This window comes from Gaeumannomyces tritici, assembly GCF_000145635.1.
Source record: "Gaeumannomyces tritici R3-111a-1 unplaced genomic scaffold supercont2.3, whole genome shotgun sequence".
Classification (NCBI taxonomy): Eukaryota; Fungi; Ascomycota; class Sordariomycetes; order Magnaporthales; family Magnaporthaceae; genus Gaeumannomyces; species Gaeumannomyces tritici.
In genome coordinates, this window is record NW_008804547.1 from 383,231 (window position 1) to 400,907 (window position 17,677).

At 60.4% G+C, this 17,677-nt stretch overlaps 8 protein-coding genes across 8 annotated transcripts in view; 4 read left to right on the forward strand and 4 right to left on the reverse strand.

Moving 5' to 3' along the window:
• Positions 1-751: 751 nt before the first annotated feature.
• Positions 752-3,384, reverse strand: GGTG_05213 (hypothetical protein). The gene is made up of 3 exons (XM_009223012.1): positions 3,050-3,384; positions 2,413-2,948; positions 752-2,344 (listed from the first exon to the last, which is right to left on the reverse strand). The coding sequence occupies exons 1-3, from the start codon at positions 3,117-3,119 to the stop codon at positions 1,352-1,354; spliced, it is 1,599 nt and encodes a 532-aa protein (XP_009221276.1). The 5' UTR covers positions 3,120-3,384; the 3' UTR covers positions 752-1,351.
• Positions 3,385-3,994: 610 nt separating this feature from the next.
• Positions 3,995-5,488, reverse strand: GGTG_05214 (hypothetical protein; the record flags this gene model as incomplete). Its single annotated transcript, XM_009223013.1, has 4 exons — positions 5,165-5,488; positions 4,917-5,065; positions 4,120-4,833; positions 3,995-4,000 (listed from the first exon to the last, which is right to left on the reverse strand). Exons 1-4 carry the CDS (start codon positions 5,283-5,285, stop codon positions 3,995-3,997), a joined length of 990 nt encoding a protein of 329 aa, XP_009221277.1. The 5' UTR covers positions 5,286-5,488.
• Positions 5,489-5,803: 315 nt separating this feature from the next.
• Positions 5,804-8,443, reverse strand: GGTG_05215 (phospholipid:diacylglycerol acyltransferase). Its single transcript, XM_009223014.1, has one exon. The coding sequence runs from the start codon at positions 8,075-8,077 to the stop codon at positions 6,179-6,181; it is 1,899 nt and encodes a 632-aa protein (XP_009221278.1). The 5' UTR covers positions 8,078-8,443; the 3' UTR covers positions 5,804-6,178.
• Positions 8,444-8,621: 178 nt separating this feature from the next.
• On the forward strand, positions 8,622-10,337 carry GGTG_05216 (N-terminal acetyltransferase C complex catalytic subunit MAK3). The gene is made up of 2 exons (XM_009223015.1): positions 8,622-9,346; positions 9,481-10,337. The coding sequence occupies exons 1-2, from the start codon at positions 9,101-9,103 to the stop codon at positions 9,904-9,906; spliced, it is 672 nt and encodes a 223-aa protein (XP_009221279.1). The 5' UTR covers positions 8,622-9,100; the 3' UTR covers positions 9,907-10,337.
• Positions 10,338-10,354: 17 nt separating this feature from the next.
• GGTG_05217 (hypothetical protein) lies at positions 10,355-12,494 on the forward strand. The gene is made up of 2 exons (XM_009223016.1): positions 10,355-10,796; positions 10,876-12,494. Exons 1-2 carry the CDS (start codon positions 10,567-10,569, stop codon positions 11,900-11,902), a joined length of 1,257 nt encoding a protein of 418 aa, XP_009221280.1. The 5' UTR covers positions 10,355-10,566; the 3' UTR covers positions 11,903-12,494.
• Positions 12,420-14,576, forward strand: GGTG_05218 (mitochondrial RNA-splicing protein MRS3). Its single transcript, XM_009223017.1, has 7 exons — positions 12,420-12,873; positions 12,955-13,024; positions 13,108-13,143; positions 13,230-13,365; positions 13,445-13,537; positions 13,630-13,686; positions 13,758-14,576. The coding sequence occupies exons 1-7, from the start codon at positions 12,722-12,724 to the stop codon at positions 14,267-14,269; spliced, it is 1,056 nt and encodes a 351-aa protein (XP_009221281.1). The 5' UTR covers positions 12,420-12,721; the 3' UTR covers positions 14,270-14,576.
• On the reverse strand, positions 13,597-16,816 carry GGTG_05219 (DnaJ and TPR domain-containing protein). Its single transcript, XM_009223018.1, has 2 exons — positions 15,526-16,816; positions 13,597-15,443 (listed from the first exon to the last, which is right to left on the reverse strand). Exons 1-2 carry the CDS (start codon positions 16,519-16,521, stop codon positions 14,865-14,867), a joined length of 1,575 nt encoding a protein of 524 aa, XP_009221282.1. The 5' UTR covers positions 16,522-16,816; the 3' UTR covers positions 13,597-14,864.
• A 394-nt stretch (positions 16,817-17,210) lies between these two features.
• Positions 17,211-17,677, forward strand: part of GGTG_05220 (hypothetical protein) — a gene marked incomplete at its 5' end in the record, with an annotated part of 3,972 nt that continues 3,505 nt past the window's right edge. Inside the window, one exon of the mRNA XM_009223019.1 lies at positions 17,211-17,615. Coding sequence (XP_009221283.1) covers positions 17,211-17,615 — 405 coding nt within the window. The remainder of the gene's footprint in view (positions 17,616-17,677) is intronic.

Genomic DNA, 17,677 nt, shown 5'->3' on the forward strand with positions numbered 1-17,677 from the left:
GCACTCTCGAAATCCAGGGCGATCTTCAGGCCAGAACAAAGGGAACAGATCGAACAACACAAGGACACTATTGGATTTTTTTTATTTTTATTTTTTGCTTTTTATGCATATCCCGCGTACGTCGTAGATCCATCAGACACCAAACCACCGGGTATTTGGAAGCCACTCGCCCACTGAAGCCACAATCTCATTCGATTCGTCTCATATGATGCTGGCGATCACCCGCATTGATAACACAGCACAACACACCACGCAGCACAGCTTCTGTGCAACACAGCTATTTTCTCCCAACAGACGTTTCCATATTCTTTTTTTTTCCACGTCTCCCTTGCGTCCGTGTCCGTTTACGTCGACGCTGTTTGCGACGAGCCACTAAAATCAACATGGCGCATTTTTGCGTGCTGGTTCCCTTTGTCGCAACCCTGACGGAGAATTGGAGAGCCGGGCGATGACGTAGGCTGGATGGTCGGCACAGAATAAGGCGCCAAATTTGGCCTCGGTTTTCTCGCACCCCACAAGTCGATCACACAGCCAAGTTGACGATGGCCAATTGGTTGCGCGGCCCAGTGTCTCGGTCTTTCTCTGGCTCGTTAGCCTGCAGGAACTTGTGCCACACTACCTTGGCTTGCCGCCAAAGAAAACCAAACCGGCCTGTGCCACCGTCATTACGTGTACGCGACAAAGCCTAGACGCAACCACTCTCGTGAGTGTGAGGGGCGATTCCACTGCATTCTGTGGTACATCATGCGCTTGCTTGGTGGGCTATTCAGTAGAGAGATGAGGGAAATGAAGTTCAAGTCAGATCTGCTCAATTCTAGACCGAGGTTTCCAGGGGTATTCCATTGTTCTTCCGAAGAACGTTTCCAACGTATGCTCCAACATCTCGAGTCGAGTCGAGTTGACCTTGCGATATGTGACATGTCAATGCGGGGAAGGGAAGGGGAATTATAACAAGGAAGAGAAACAACAGCAAGAAGAAGACACAAACAAAAAGAAAAGAAACCTCACCCGTCGAGACCCGCACAGAGTATTAACAAGTATATAACCATAATAAACGCCTCGTGCCGCGCATCTACACCATGGCGCAATCTTACATGATATCAAGAGATACCAGAATGCATCATGCCGACAACGAGGGGAAAAAGCCACCAGAGAAAATAACGCAATCGTGGCGGCATCGCAAAGCGCGTTAAGCTCATTCGTCATTTATAGTTGGTCGGTGCCGCCGACGGGACAGAAGCCCACACAGCAGACCCTCGTCCGTGTCGTTATTCGGATCTGAGTCGTTCGTTGACGTGAATCCTTGCCGCCATCGCCGGACCCTGCCGCCCGACGACACGTGTATTCCCTCCTAGGAAACCGGCGTCGACTCCGGTCCCCTGAGGTTCGTGGCAGACGCCGCCTGTCGCAACCTTGTCCCTCGTCGTGGTGGCGGTGCCTTTGGTGGTATCTTCTTTTGCGGCTGCGCCGCTGCGCCGCTGTTACCGACAGCATTGCCGCTCCTGGGCACCGGAGGCGACGGCGACGGCGTCAGAAGCCTCCCGTGTCGGTGCTTCGGGACCTCGGGCCGGATCTTCTTTGGCCTTGCCGCAACGGCAGCGGCGACCTCTGCCGGTGGGAGTGGCGCGTCGTCGTTGATGGCGTGAATTTCATCCTTTAGTGTGTCGACACCAGGCTGCTCGTCTTTGCGACTTGGTGTTTGGACACCCGGCTTCTCCATCACCGCGGCCACGTCGACGACACTAACGCTGCTCGCGGTTTGAGATTCGGAGAGGCTGATGCCAAAGAGTTTCCGCGCCACCTCACCCTCGACGTACCCCTCAGGCCCGCTCAGCCATTTGACCTTGGACACGCGGTCGACCAGTCGAACCGTGGTGTCATCAGCCGGCGCAAAGTGCGTGTTGCCCGCGCCCCCAAGAAACCAGAGCATCCGGTTGACCTCCTCACGCTTATAGTGAGGCGGGCGGCTGAGCTGCGTGTGCGCTAGCAGTGGGTACAGCACGCGAAGATAGGTGTGTCGCAGCGACATGGACTCGTTCGGCAGATCGAGGAGGTTGCGGATGATGACGTCGAGCAGAACGTGCAGGTCATTGGTGTAGAAGTACTCGTATGTGGCCTTGGTGGTGAATAGCAGGTAGAGAAGCTTCAATATTAGGAGCTGCAGCGAGGTTTCGGTTTCGCGGTTAAGCAGAAGGATGATATTCTCCCCAAACGTCCTGAAATCCGGCCCCCTGAGGCTGAGAACCTTGATAATCCTGTTTGTCAGGAGCGGTGCCGCATCTGCGGATGCAGGGTCGACGGCGGCAGTGGTAGAGGCCACCATGTATTGCTCATTCAAAACCAACTGTAAAGAAGAAGAAGGATGTTAGCTTCCTTCTCGCCCCGGACCTTGAAGACAGCACCAGAACATACCAATACGCGTATTACGGGATAGTGATAAGGATCGTCGACGTCATCAGATAAACTCTCTATGACCTGAAACATATAAGTGACAAAGTCGTCCGTCACAAGGGCCAGGTCCCCGGGGCGGACGCGCTCGATGCGCGACATCTCGTACACAAGCTCGAGCAGCAGGCGGTGCAGGCGGCGGTCCTTGTCGCGGGTGCCGTTGATGAGCCCGACCAGGCGCGGGAAGCAGCCGTCGTTGATCATGCGGCGGAACACGGCCTCGTCGGACCGGCCGTCGAGCAGCATGAAGTTGGCGATGGCGTGGATGGGCCCGACCTCGTCCTCCTGCAGCAGGCTGTAGATGATCTGGGTGCGCACGTAGTCGTGGTTCTGGCAAAATGTCGCGCTGTCGACGAGCAGCTGCGAGCAGCCGGCCACATCGTCCTCGGTCACCAGGTACAGCTCGCGGCACGACGACACCAGGTGCAGCCACGCGCGCAGGGTGTCGTCGATGGACTCGTGCGAGCCGGCGCAGTCGCGGGAGAAGATGGCGGCGAGTTCTGCATGCGGGAGGGGCGCACGGTTAGCGAGGGTCCGCTGCACGTCGACGCAGCGCGAAAGCGACGGCCGACGGAGCCAATTGGGATTTCCGGCCGCCGACCTTTCCAGAACTGCTCCTCGTTTTCGACCGGCGGGGAGCCGTTGCCGGCCAGCGCCAGGTCGGTGGCCATTGTGTCACGATAGAGCCGGCGTCGAGCAGGGCGTGGGCATTCCGAGGTGGGGACGGGGAACCGCGCCCGTGGGTTTGTTCCTTTTTCACTGGTGGCTGGGCTGGCCAACGATGAGAGCGCAGGGCGGTCGTGTCGCTCACTCAACCAAAAACCCCGAGGGAAACGGCGGCCAACCGTCGTTTCATCCCAAGTCTGCCGCGAGTTGTCGGATTTGGTCAGTCGCGTTTTGGGGTTGGGGCTGGATTGACAGACGGGAAAGAAGTCGGGGCGAGGGAGCTGGCCTGGACCAGACATCTGAACCATGCACGATTCTGGGGCCCACGTTTATGTTGCTGTGGCGTCAGCGTCAGGCGGGCTCGGAGCGCACATGTGGGGGTCTAACCCCACCATTATCCGAGCCGCAGCGAAGACGGTGCCCTGGAGCGGCTGGCCGCTGGCTCCGCGGGGCCGTTGGTTACCTAAAAATGACGGCACGAACCGTTTTTCTATCGAGCATGGCCTCCTATACTGTGCCTATCCCATTTCCTTTTTACAAATCCCCTTCTAATGGGACAAGGCAATAACTCTGCCTGTCTTCAACAACCGCGGCCAGCCATCTCACACACAATATCCAAGCACAGGCGCTATTTGGAAAACACGTGTCCTGGTCTCCTTTGACAGATACCACAGTTGACGTTGAAGCTTTATAGAGTCGACCTTGCCCTTTAGCGATTTACTTGACTGTCTTTCCTCGGGCCTAGGCAACAGCTCCTCGGGCAAGGTAATCACGGTCTGAGGACCCCGGCTCCCCAAATCGTCTGCCGCCTTGGGAGTCATGGAATCTTGATAGGGTTCGACGACGAGCATGTCATGCTCAATGAACCGAAGGAAGTCCCTCAGAGCTGCCGTACAGGAGGAGTGGTTTTGGAGCCGCGCGCACCACTACATCACCCGCGAGAGATTTAGCACATGGGAAGTATGTAGGGGAGAGAAAGGGATATTTCGAATAGAGAGGACTAACCTGCGTGACTACTGGCTTGACCTTGGGGCAGAGTCCCCCTCTGTATCGACGTGACAGAAAGAAGAACATTTCGTTGAGGGTTGACCCGTCGCCATAATCCATTCTGCGAGCTTTCGTGAACTCCTCGACGGCCTTGTAACCCAACAACAACCACGTGGTGAACTCGAGATAGATGCAGCCGAGAGCCCAGTAATCGGACGCCCGTGGCGTTAAGGATCCAATGCCGAAATCGGGCGGCGAGTATGGTGCAGACCAGGCAGCAGCCGCCTGGTCATGCGGTGTCGTCGCCCGGATGTTGAGAATCCTCAGGTCAAAGTCGGTCACCCCTCCACAGGACACCTCGCGACGGAAGCAAAGGATGTCCTCGGGCTGCAAATTGCCATATTGGCCTGGCCCGGTGATTCCCATTTCTGCGGCAGCTGGCCCCAGTTGAGTGCTCATGCTGATAGCTCTTACCAACTCTTCAAACTGGCTGGAGGTCCAACGGCATAGCTCGGGAGTGATCTTTTGCGGCATGGGGTTCGCAGCCCACAGGTCGGCGAGGCTTCCCCCGTCGGCCCATGGTAGAATCAGATAGTCGCCTCCTTGGAAAGTGAATGTCGCAAGTGGCTCGACCAGCCCTGGGGTAAACCAGAGCGCCTCGTACGTTTCCGTTCTCTGACTGAAGTCTTCCTTTTTGTGCCCCATAGCCTTGATAACTACGTTGTCGGATCCCTGCTTTTTGTGTATTTCGTTAGCTATCCATGTGCACTGAGCCTTGAGTTAGCAACTACCGCGCTGGGAAACAGATGTCTCACATCAACCCCGAGCAGTCCGTGATGCGACGGGTGGATTCGGGCCTTGTAGGTGCCGAGAACGCCTCTCTTCCCTGGGCTGGGATCGTACTCCGTGAAGGGCAAGATGGTGCGGTCGTGGAAGGCATGGCGTGGATACTTGCCAATAACACCTTTGAAGAATGGCGCGAGCAGATACCATTAGTGCTCATCGAACTGCCGAGTCTCAACCAATTTCCGGCCAGCGAATAGCGTAGCGAAATAGGCGTCACTCCGTCTGAGAGGCAAGTTGCCATTAGAGACATTTGCTTGGTAAAAGTCCGTGATTTGCTGGGGTTTGTTGATGAGGGCGAGGATAGCGAAGATCTTGCTCCCATTGCCAGATGCGTACATCGCGAGCTCTTCGATGTTCCCGACTTCCGGTAGCAGCTGCTTGAGACAAGACCGTAGGATTGGCAATGCGAGGATTCCGCCAAGCTCGCCCCGCGGGAGAAAGTATACATATACGGTCTGGGGTGGTGCGGGCGTCCTGCCGAACGGGCCCTCGACCTGGCCAAGTACAAATACTGGAGGGGAAACCTCGAAAGACTATCCGAGATCGTGGCCGCGGGTCCTACTGGCCTGAGGCAGTTCAAGCCGGGCCGGGGGCCGGGGGCCGTCCGAGACTTTGTCAACTTCTGGCTGGCAGTGGTGTTCGTCATCGTCCTCGCGTTGGTGTCCATCGGGCTGAGCGCGGCTTCGCTCGCAGTCGGTATGCTGCAGTACCAGCTCGCGCTTGCTCAGGCATGTGCCACGCTCAACTCTACCCAGCTGCCTGGCTGGTGTTGATATTAGGCGTGTAGCCAAGTCAAGACAGCCAGGTTGACTCGGTATTCTTCTCATGTGTGTGATGTTTCATTCAGGGGCTCAGGGGCTCAGGGGTATGCTGACTCAGGTACAAGGCTTTTGGGATGACCAAGACTAACCGCCGCTGAGTTATGCATCCAATAACGGATATTTCGACTGTAACAATACCTAGCCACAATGACTCTAGCTACACAACAGCAAACCTAGCCAATAAACCCCTTGTAAACTTTAGAAGCTAACAAAAGCTAAGAGATATCGGTGGTCATTATTTGCAACTAACCGCTCTGGAGCCATCCTTCTAAACGCCGACTCCAGTTCCGCTTCCCATCAGGCCACACCTGAGAGTCCAAAAACACAAAAATGGAATCATATCTAGGGGGATATACGACAATGTAGCTGCCAAAAACACAAGAAAACAAACGCGGGCCACGGACAAGACGCTAGTCGTCATACACCTTGACCTTTTCAGCGTACTCCCGGATATTACTGACGACATTATCGACAATAGTATCGCCCTTGCCCGCGGCGACGCGCAGTATGAGCTCATTGAGCATCTGGCGCCCCAGAATGTCGACATGGTCGGCCGTGTGCGGCCCGCCCCTGGGGTTGAAGCGCTCAGGTTCGTGCGGCATCTCGACGACCGTCACCTTGACGCCGGCCGGGTTGTAGCGCTTGTACTTCCAGCCGCGGTTGCACATGTAGCCCGAGCTCAGCAGGTTGACGGTCCCGTCGCCCTCGCCCAGGATGACGCCGTGGTCGATGTCCCCCTGGGTCAGGCCCGTGTCGATGGTGACGTTGAGGTTGGTCAGCGACGGGAACTCGGGCGACCGGTAGTAGTAGGCCCGCTCCGTCGGCTTGCCCACGCCGTAGAAGCAGAACACCTTGAAGTTGGGCGCCAGCGGCAGCCGCGTTTCCAGCGGGTTGATCCACTTGGTCGGGTCGTCCTCGTTGGCTTCGACCTCCTCCCTTGTGTGCGCGACACCGTGCGAGTAGCTGCCCTTTACCGCGCGCACGTACCAGTCCTCGGTTGTGTCGAAGAGGTACTTCATGGCGTTGTCGACCGTCAGGTTGCGCTCGGGTGTCGGCGTGGTCCAGTTCTGGCCCCGGCGGAAGTGGAGCACCTGCCCAAACGTGCTGTCCTGGCCGGGCAGGTCATCGGGCGCCCAGGTCGAGTTGCCCCAGACGGCGTCGCCGCCGAGCGGGAGCATGGAGGAGAGCCCCGGCATGGCGCGGAAGATCTCGGCTCGCTCCTCCTTGCTAAGGAACTTCTCGAGCCCGTAGACGGCAAAAGCGTTGAGCTGGGCCGTGTCGCGCATCTCGCCCGACAGCACGGCGGCCAGGTCCTTGACGGCGCCCAGCATGCAGCCGCTCACGTTGATCCACGACTCGACGTGGCGGTCCACCCAGTCGTCGCCGCCCCGGCCGCCCTTTTGCGAGGCGACCCAGTGGAAGAAGTAGAAGATGACCTGGCTACCCATGCTGTGCGACACGAGCACGGCCTTGCGGCCCGTCGCCTGCACCGACGTCTCGATGTACATCATCAGGCGCGTAAAGTACTGGTCGCGGGTCTCGAGGTTCGGGTACGATAGCCGCCAGTCGTAGGCGGCGGTAAGCGAGTTGGTAGGGTCGTAGCCCAGCGACGCAAGGTTCTCGAGGATCTTGCTCCAGATCCAGTAGCCCGTGATGAAGAAGTCGGTGGCGTCGAAGCCCTGGGCGGCGCGCAGCTTGATGCCGGGCGGGTCCAGGCCCGTCTGCTTGTCGAGCATGATGTGCTTCTTCCATATCTCCTTGTCCATGACGAGAGCCCTCATCATGGTCCAGCTGCCCCACAGGCGCTTACGGAAGTAGGGGCGCGACACGTTTGCGGTGCCCCAGGACTCGAGGCCGGTCGAGATGACACCAGGCACCATGACTATTGGGTGGTGGGCCTCCAGGCCGTCGAGCCTGGCCTTGGTGCCGACCGAAAAGGACTCGTAGCTGTCGACGAATTCTCTTTCGCCTCTGACCAGGTCCTTCATATCCCTAACAAGGCCGGCAGGCAGGACGTCCAACAGGTTGTCGACGCTCAAGTCCCCAATCTCGGGGAAGTCTATGAGGTCGTTCGTTTTTGCGAAGAAGCCGGCCGCGATGATGCCTGACAAGCTGCCCAGCAAGAAGATGAAGGTGTTGCGGCGCTTGCGCGTGCGCGGCTTGAGGTGCACCGCCGTCTTGGGCTTGTCCTTTGCGGGCTGTAGCGGCGCCGGGCTGACATCTCTGGGGGTATCGGTGGGGGTCGGGGACGGTGACGAGGACGGTGTCTCTTCCTGCCTGAGGGCGCGCCGGCGGAGGGTGGTAGCCATGGTGAGGGTTATCGCGCAGGACGGGGGACGGGCGGCGGCGTGTGGTCTGTCGCGAACAGTTGTGTGCGCGCCGGGCGATGGACAGGAACGGCGAGGAGGGTGACAGGTCCTAAGGGCGAGGCGAAGGAGAGGGACTGGAATGTACCGACGCAGACCGTATCCATCCGACCGAGAACGGCAGACAGCCAAGCTAGGCCTGGACCCCTTGGGATCCACGGGCCGTTAGAGGAAACAAACGGGCGGCAGCGCCGAAGCTTGGGCGGACGCTGGTCGGACGATCATCACATGGGGGAAACGGGGCTCCCCTTAATTAATTTTGGTATCATTTAGCCCGACCAGAAAAACCAAGGGCTGACGTCAAAGCCATCATCCCATGTGCATGGCGGGCATGCTGGATGCGGTCTAGCGGCCTGGCGATTTTGGAGTTTCTGGCCAATCAGCGGCGGCACTGCATGGCATGCGTCCCTTTTGGGTGTGTGCGCGACTCATGCGCGAGAGTGGGTTCTTGCTGGAGTCGCCTCGAGAACCAAGCCTTGTTCAAGAGTTTGTTCCTTGCCCGAGAAGCTGGGACGAAGAGATGATGCCAAGGGCGAGCATCTCTGCGTCAGGACGCTGTGCCGAGTTGCGAGCCGCATCGTCAAATGCATGTGAAGCCCAGGACCGATCGACCCAGGACAGGCACGAGCTAGGCTTGGAGATCGTCGATCGCCTTCTGGGCAGGCCCTTCTACGATTCGCCAGGGGTTACCTAGTCGGCATTGGCCGACAACCTAGGCGCTGTTTGAACCCCTCCATACTCCCCTCCTGCTCATTTAATGCTGCCAACTGCCCCGTGTTAGCACCATCCCGACGCCGCGCACAGCACCAGATCCGTCGCCATCTCACCCAACGCCTTTTTTTTCTCCGCGGGCGGGCCTGCTGCTAAAAAAGACTCGGCGCCACCTCGGCCCGTCCTTGCGCAGGAGAAAGCGAGAGAAAGCCCCAGCCCGCCTTGGGTCTGCGCCACGCACGCACGCACCTCCCCATGGCCGTCGCCGCTGGTCTCGTCGCCGCCGCCATGCCCGACGGGGCGGCCGCTGATGTCGGCGACAGCAGCCGCGGCGTCGCCGACAGGCTGCCGGGCGAGCTACGCTACCTGCGCTACCAGCACGACCTAGAGGAGCAGTACCTGCCCTCGATCCGCGCCCTCATCTCCAAGGACCTGAGCGAGCCGTATAGCATATATGTCTACCGATATTTCCTGTACCAATGGGGCCACCTCTGCTTCATGGCAAGTCCCACCTTTTTGTCTCTTGCGATGTGCACGTGTCATGTAGCCCAACCCCGCAGCTACAGCCTGCCTCGCGTCGGCCCTGAGCGTCGGGACCCCTCCTGTACAGCGACGTGCGCTGACCTCGCCGCCAGGCGCTGAACCCGACCGACGCCTCCCTGGTGGGCGTCGTCATCTGCAAGCTGGAGACGCACGCGTCGCACTCACCGCCGACGCGGCGCGGCTACATTGCCATGCTGGCCGTGTCGGCGCCGTTCCGCGGCCACGGCGTGGCGACGGCGCTGGTGCGCCAGGCCATCGACGCCATGGCCGAGCGCGGCGCCGACGAGGTCGTGCTCGAGACGGAGGAGTCAAACGCCCCCGCCATGCGCCTGTACGAGCGCCTCGGCTTCATGCGCTCCAAGAAGCTGCACCGCTACTACCTCAACGGGAGCAGCGCCTACCGCCTGGTGCTGCTGCTCAAGCACATCGACCCGGACGAGGCCACCGACCTGGCCCTCGACGAGAGTGACGTCGTTGACTACCCGAGGCCTGAGCAGATTCGGGCCGCCGGCGGGTAGTCGGGTCGCCCGTTAGGTGTGAGAAATCAGGGCCCGCCAGAACACAAAAGTCCTGAGGATTTAGACGCCGAGTTCGCACCATTTTGGGTGCAGCCTGACACTGGACTCTGCCACGAATAAGTATGGGCATGATCAATCATGTAGGCGGGTGATTCTGTCATCGCGCTACATAAGTGAAACGGAAAACCTAGGATGTGTCTTTTGTGGCATGGGTCAGTGATTGGTATAACCGCAAGTCAGCCGAAGGCCATCGACTGATACCGCACGTCGAGGAGAAATCCTCTGGCCGTCTTATGAGATATGAGGACGTGGAGATGTTGATGGCGTGGGACATTCCGCAACGACCCTAGTAGAAAAAAAACGCATTATGCCTAGGTTACAGTTTTATATATCGAGGTTTGAGCAACACGGGTAAAGTGATTCGCAACACAAACAGCTTGCGTAGATTTGCCCACGGTTTTCGTACCTGACTGCTGCAACAACAGCGGGGCAAATCTTTGGTGGTCCCACGTCCTGGCACGCTCAACATCACCAACTTTTTCACATTGCATCACCACAGCCAACGACCCGGATCCAGGGGAGTTACCTTGAAAAAAGAGGCGCTCAACACACGTAGAGCTACATGGCATAATAGGTGACTTATCTACCGACTTGGCAGGCATGACCGAAAATGGCAGAATGGCCGGCACCGTCCGGTCCGTCCAGCTGGACATGGAGCCCGCCTGCATCGGGTTCTGCCCAGAAACGCCAGAGTATTTTGTCATGGGCTCCTGGCATCTCGTTGAGGACAAGCCGGAGTCATGCAGTCACACGGGTGACGCTCCGCAACCCACCAAAAAGCAGAAGCACGAGGGCAGCATTGACGTCTACCGGCTGATAGGGGATGAAATGTACTATAACATCATCTGCTTCCCCGTCAAACACTTTGTGCGACAAGACGAAAAGGCAGTCAGGCTGACCCCAAGCAAGCACAAAGATACAAACCGAGGCCCACCCGACATGCGCCATCTGGGACCTCGAATTCCAGCCGCACGCCGGGCGCCGCGACGTCTTCGCCGCGGGCACCAGCGCCGGCACGGTCCTCGTCTACCGGGTCGCGGCCGCCGACTCCCCAACTGCGCCCCTGAAGCAGCTGCTGACGATCGGGCCCATCTCGGCCGACGACGAGGTCATGATCACAAAGTGCTGCTGGCACCCGACCGTCCTCGGCCTGCTCGCCTTCTCCACCCTGGCGGGCGACGTGCACCTAGCCCGCCTGCGGGAAACCGACGACGGCGGCTTCGCGGTCGCGGCCATGACGCGCACCGCCCTGCTAACCCACACAGAGCCCGCGTGGACGGTCGCGTTCGGCCCGGCAACACCTGCGCTCGTCGTCTACTCGGGCGGCGACGACTCGGCGCTGCGCTACGTGGCCTGCGCGCCCAAGGAGGACGACGACGACGACGGTCCGTTTGCGAACGTCTGCGACGCGGTGGCCATGCAGCGCGGGCCGCACGAGGCGGGCGTGGTGGCGATCCTGCCGCTGGGCGTCAAGTTGAGTTCGGGGCACGACGTCGTGGTCACGGGCAGCTACGACGACAGGGTGCGCGTGCTCGCCGTGCTGCCGCCGCAGCTGGCGTGCGGGGCGCCGCAGTACAGGGTGCTGGCCGAGGCGCACGTGGGCGGCGGCGCGTGGCGGCTGAGGCTGGTGAGCTTTGCCGTTTCGGAAGCCGACAACAACGGAACCAACAACGGAACCAGGGCGTGGAGGGTCAGGCTCCTGGCGCCGTGCATGAGCGCGGGGTCTAGGGCGCTGGAGGTCAGAGGGGTGGACGGGCTGGGGGGCTGGGAGGTGGAGGTGCTGGGGGGCTGGGTCGAGGCCGGCGAGGGCGACAGGATGCTTAACTACGGCGCCGATTTCCAGCCGGGCGCGGGCACGGCGGGCGGCGAGGACGGGCCGCTCACGTGCGTGTCGACCAGCTTCTACAGCAAGATGCTCTACCTGTGGAGGTTCTGAGGGAGATCCAGATCGTGTTGCAGTAGCAGCAGCAGCCAAGATGGACAAGGTCAAAACAACATGAGAGATTTGATTGATATGATAAACCCAGCGACGCGGGGGTGTGGGTGGGGCCTCGGTCCCGCGCCCAAGGAAGCTCCTCCCCAGATTGAGCGTCTTTTGCGCACCAGTCGCCGACCTCGGCCTCCAGCCTGTGTCAGGGATTGCTATTTGGGAATGGGAAGGGGGTTTACCAAGAGCCGACTGTGTCGTATCGAATTGAACTTCTCCGATGAATTGGCACCTACGGCAGCTCGGGCTTAGCTAACTGCCCGTTGAAAGCGCATCTCGGTTCGGCCGAAACACTCGTGCTCTCCATTCGCGGCATTTTTCCTTATCATCGTGTTGGGGCGGATTGGCTACCTGGCCCTCAGCGCATTTCCGGGGTATTATACCCCTGTCCCGCCCGGCCCGACCACTAAAGCCCCAACCCGCCGGAGCTTCAACTGGCCAGAGCCCGACCGAGGTGCAGCTGGAAAAAAAAGCGACGACAGAATAAAAAATCGCATCGCGGCCAACGAAAGCAAGCGCCCACCAAAGCCTGCCCGCCACCAGCGATACCGCTCGGCCACTCAATTGGAGTGTCCAGCCAACTCCATCGACGTCCCACTCCAAGGCTCTGGAGTCCAGCACATCTCTTTATCTGTTGTCGCCAGCCGTCGTCCCTCTCGGTAGCAGCAGCAGCAGCAGCAGCCCGCGTGAAACTTCGGCATCCGTCTCCCGAGCCTGCAGCGCGACCCTCCCTTCTGGGCCAAACCAACCCCCCCTGAGTCTCGTCGGATGCAGACCCAGGGAGCCACGAGCCCTCCGCGCGACGCCTCGGCTCCCGTCGTCACACTGGCGCTCCAGGACCCAAAGGGCGTTTTTGGCGCAGCATCTAGTGCTGTGGCCACCATGGCCCAGCCAAATGCCGAGCCCGAGGAAGACTACGAGTGCGTTGTTGGCAACCTCTGAATATATATGCCCGTCCAGCAGAACGGGGCGGACAGTCCGCGCTGACCTGGCCCCGATAGCTATGAGGCCCTCCCGCCCAACTTCTCCCTGATGCAGAACATGGTCGCCGGCGCCTTTGCGGGGATAGCTGTTCGTCGAGCCCCCCCTTTGTTTGCATGTGTATGCGCTTGTACTGTGTCATACGCTGACCGAGAACCGACGCCCACTCTTAGGAGCACACGGCCATGTACCCGATCGATGCGCTCAAGGTACGCGAATAGTCCTCGAGTCCCCCAGCTGCCATCTCCCGTTGGACCGCAAAAGCCCCTGACACCCATCTCTTTCTCTCCCATAGACAAGAATGCAGATCGTCGGCGCCCCTGGCTCGGCCGCCGCCTACAAGGGGATGCTGCAAGGGACCTACAGGATCGCCAGCACCGAGGGCATCCTAAGCTTGTGGCGCGGCATGTCTAGCGTTGTCGTGGGAGCAGGTACGGAATGCGTCGGCCCTGATCGCGGGCTAACCAAGGGTCACTTTTTTTTTCGTGCTAACAGATGCCACCTATACAGGCCCGGCACACGCCGTCTACTTTGCCACCTACGAGGCCGTGAAACACCTGATGGGCGGCAACAAGGCGGGCGAACACCATCCTCTTGCTGCTTGTGAGCTCCTGCCCTTGCCCCAGATGCGGGGACCTGGCCCCGCGCGGAGCTGCTGCTGTGGACGGACGTGTAATGCTAACACGGGCAAACAGTGACGAGCGGCGCCTGCGCAACGATAGCGAGCGATGCCCTGATGAACCCCTTTGATGGTGAGTCTCTGGCGCTATATATCTCAGTCAGGGGTCGCAGCACACGCTAATGCCGGCTCCCCCCCCAATAGTCATCAAGCAGCGCATGCAGATCAAGGGGTCGGGCGAGATGTACCGGTCCATGACGGACTGCGCAAAGTTCCTATACCGCAACGAGGGGCTCGCGGCCTTTTACGTGTCGTACCCGACCACACTCTCCATGACGGTGCCCTTCACGGCGCTGCAGTTCCTGGCCTACGAGTCCATCTCGACCTCGATGAACCCGAGCAAAAAGTACGACCCCTTCACGCACTGCATGGCCGGCGGCGTCGCGGGCGGCTTCGCGGCCGCCCTCACCACGCCCATGGACGTCATCAAGACGATGCTGCAGACGCGCGGCACCCACTCGGACGCCGAGCTGCGCAGCGTCAACGGCTTCGCGTCGGGCTGCCGCCTGCTCTACGCCCGCGAGGGCGTCGCCGGCTTCTTCAAGGGCATGCGCCCCCGCGTCGTCACCACCATGCCCAGCACCGCCATCTGCTGGTCCGCATACGAGGCCTCAAAGGCCTACTTTGTCCGCCGCAACACGTCCTCGTCCGACTGAGTGCGTGGGGGAGTTCGTATAAAAAAAAAAAGGGATTTCCAACGCCATGTAGAGAAGGGAATGCTGCTAACTGTACATATATACCCGTTTTTTTCTTCTTCTCGCTTTCCTTCCTTTTTTTTTCGTGCCGATTTCATCTTCATGCATCTTTCTTGTCTCGTTTAGGGGCTCGGAGTTGAGTGTGGCCAAGGTTCTCTGCCTTTTGGAGGCGACACAATCGAAACGGCGTTTGAACTCGACCCGCTGTAGGGACCGTCTTTTTCTCTCTCCATCATGCATGTGTTCCAATAACATCCATATCATCCCATCTCATGACGCCGCGCAGCCTCAAGTACACGCCTCGTGTATTAGTTGGGTTGGTATGAATATGCATAGGTAAACCCCAAGTAATTCTCAGCCGCTTTACAGGCACCTCAAAACACCGTAAATGAAGGATGCATAGGCCTTATCGACCCCATCCACCCCGCACCGCCCGCCACGAGTCGGTTACCTCGACTCCCCCACCCAGCATCATCATCACAGCGTAGGGACCACCGAAACAACAAGGGTAAAAAAAATGCTGAACAAAAACAAGCGCCGCCCATGATCTTGTCTACTAGAAGGGGAAGCCCCCAAAGCCACCGCCGCCACCCGAGCCGAACTGGAACTTGAACTGCTGGCCGCCGCCGCCGCCCTGGTGGAAGAAGGGGTGGCCGCCAAAGGGGTTGCCGCCTCCGTGCTGCTGCTGCGAGTTGGGGTCGTCGCCGGCGTCGAAGCGCGCGCGCAGCTCCGGGTTGCTGAGTACCTCGTACGCCTCGTTGATGGTCGCCATCTTCTTCTCGGCGTCATCCTTGCTGAGCCCCTGCTTGGCCGCCTTGTCCGGGTGGTGCTGCTTGCTGAGCTTGCGGTACGCCGACTTGATCTGCCGCTCGTCGGCGTCGTGTGCCACCCCGAGCACCTTGTAGTAGTCCTTGGTCTGGCTGCGCTTGAGCGCGATCTTGGCATCGTTCAGCAGCTTATCGATCATCTCCCCGCGCTCCGGTGCCAGCTCCCGTGCCCGGTCCAGCGTCTTGATGGCCTCCTCGTACAGCTCCTTCTCCTGCTGCAACTTGGCCTTGTGGAGCAGTCCGTACACGGAATCCGGGTTCAGCTGGAGTGATTCGTCGCAGAACGCTTGCGCCTTTTTGCTGCTCATCTGTATCAAGGGTAAATCGGCGGTTAGCTTTGTGCAATATGCGCATGTCATGCCATGACCAAGGTTGCACACGGGTACCTACATCGTAGTAGCCTTGGCATGCGAGCTCAACGACCCTCGCCACGAGCACGTTGGGCGCCGCCTTGGGGATCGTCCCGTCCTCCCTCAGCTCACTGACGGCGTCCTTGACCTCCTTGATCAGGCCCTCGTCGTCCGAGGACGGCACGAGTAACCTAGTGCCCGTCATTGGCTGGTTCTTGGAAAAGGCCTTCTCGACCTTGGCCAGCGCCTTCTCGATGGTTTTCTCGCGCCTCAGCAGCTTCTTGCAGGGCTTGGACTCGGGGTCTGAGTGCAGGCACTTGCGGATCTGGGCCAGGCCGTTTGTCAGGTCGCCGAGGGCGTAGAAGGCGTTTGCCGAGATCTTGACGTAGGGGCCGACATCGCCGGCGCGCATGTTGAGCACGTGCTGCAGGTCGCTCATGCCCTCCTCGACCTCGCCCTTCTCGAAGCGGCAGCGCGCGCGCATCTCGCGCAGGGCGGCGGCGCGGTTGGCCACCATGATGGCGACGCCGGCGTTCTGCACGCACTCGTCCCACTTGCCGGCCTTGTCAGCGTCGGCGGCCAGGCCCGCGGCGGCCTGAGCCTCGAGCAGGTCGTCCATCTCCGGGTGGCCCTTGGTCTTGCGGGCCAGCTCGAACTGCTCGCGGGCGCCGGCCCAGTCGGCAGAGCGCTGGCGGATGCGGCCGAGCTGGACGTGGGCGCCCTCGAAGCCGGGCTTGAGGTCGAGCACGCGGTTAAAGTCGTCGGTGGCCTGGGCGGTGCGGCCCAGGCTGAGGTATGTGGTGGCGCGCTTGAAGTAGGTCAGGTAGTCGGAGGGGTTGCGGGCGATGGCGGCGTCGTAGTAGATGAGGGCATCGCTGGTCTCGCCGCGCGAGAGGTGACTCTGCGCCGACGTGAGCAGCTGCGACAAGGGCGTGTCGCTGGCGATGTCCTCGGCCGAGATGGCGACGGCGCCCAGCCACGACGATGAGGTCAGCACGCCGGCGGCGAGCGCCACTGTAGAGAGGCGGACGAGCATGGCTGTTGGTTTGTCGAGGGTGGTGAGGCAAGCAAATGCGACCAGAAAAGCCGAGGTCTTGCGGAGAGGGCCAGTTCTCGACGCAGGTGGTGGAAACGAGAGGGGAGAGTAAAAGAATGTCGAGGGAGCGGAGGACTGGAACGCTGGCTGAGGGCGGCGGGAGAGGCCAGAAAATTAAATGCCAGCTTGCGCCTCGCTTCGCTTCACAAAAAAGGCCGGACAAGGCGTGGCCAGCTGAATCCAATGAAGCCAGAGTTGGCAGGCGGGCTGCTGCTCAGGGGGTGGGGCGCGCGCCTCTGACGCCGAATTTCATGCAGGGAAGGAGCCAACATCGATCGGGGTACCTGGACCTCCGCGCAAATACAGGCGGCGGCACAAGTACCCTGAAGCCACGAGCACCCCTGCATTGGGCCCTGTGGCCATCTGGCCCCTTCCCAGGAGCGCCCCACCAGCATCTTCGATGGCGTTCCTTTGGGCCCCACCCAGATTTTGCCGGCCGGGGCAAGCTGTCCGTCTGACGCTCGACCATTCCATTCCGCCTCCGAAATCCCAATCCGGCAGTCGCCGCCCTTGTTCCTTTGCCCGCATGGCACCTTCCCGTGTGACGGTGACTGTAACGGTGACGGTGACTGCAGATCACGGGCAGGCAAAACGTGACTTACAAGAAAGACACTAATAAAAAAATAAAAATGTCCCGCCTCCCCCACGACGCCGCAATCTTCTCCCCCTCGGTCGCCCGCGCCGCCGCCTCGGCCGCCAAGGACTGGAGCTACGTCGACGCCTGGCTGGCGTCGCGCTTCCGCGGCCGGCCGGCCCCGCCGCGCTTCGAGCGCAACGCCGACACCCTGCGCGCCCTGCTCGCCCTGGCCGCGCTTAACGAGTCGGCCGACGAGCAGCGCGACTTGCTGGCCGCCGTCGAGGCCGACGCCCTGGCGGAGCTGGAAGCCGCCGCTACCGGCCACGATGGCGGCGAGCGCGATCCCCCAGACGCCGCCACGGACCTGGCGTCTGTCCGCAGGGACCTCCTGTCGGCGCTCGCGGCCGGCCTGACGCGCGACGGCCGCGCCTCGCTCGACGCCATGGCGGCCGCGTCGGTCGAGCTGGGGCTGGCGCACCCGACGCCCGCCGCCATCTCGGCCCACCTGGCGGGGCTGGC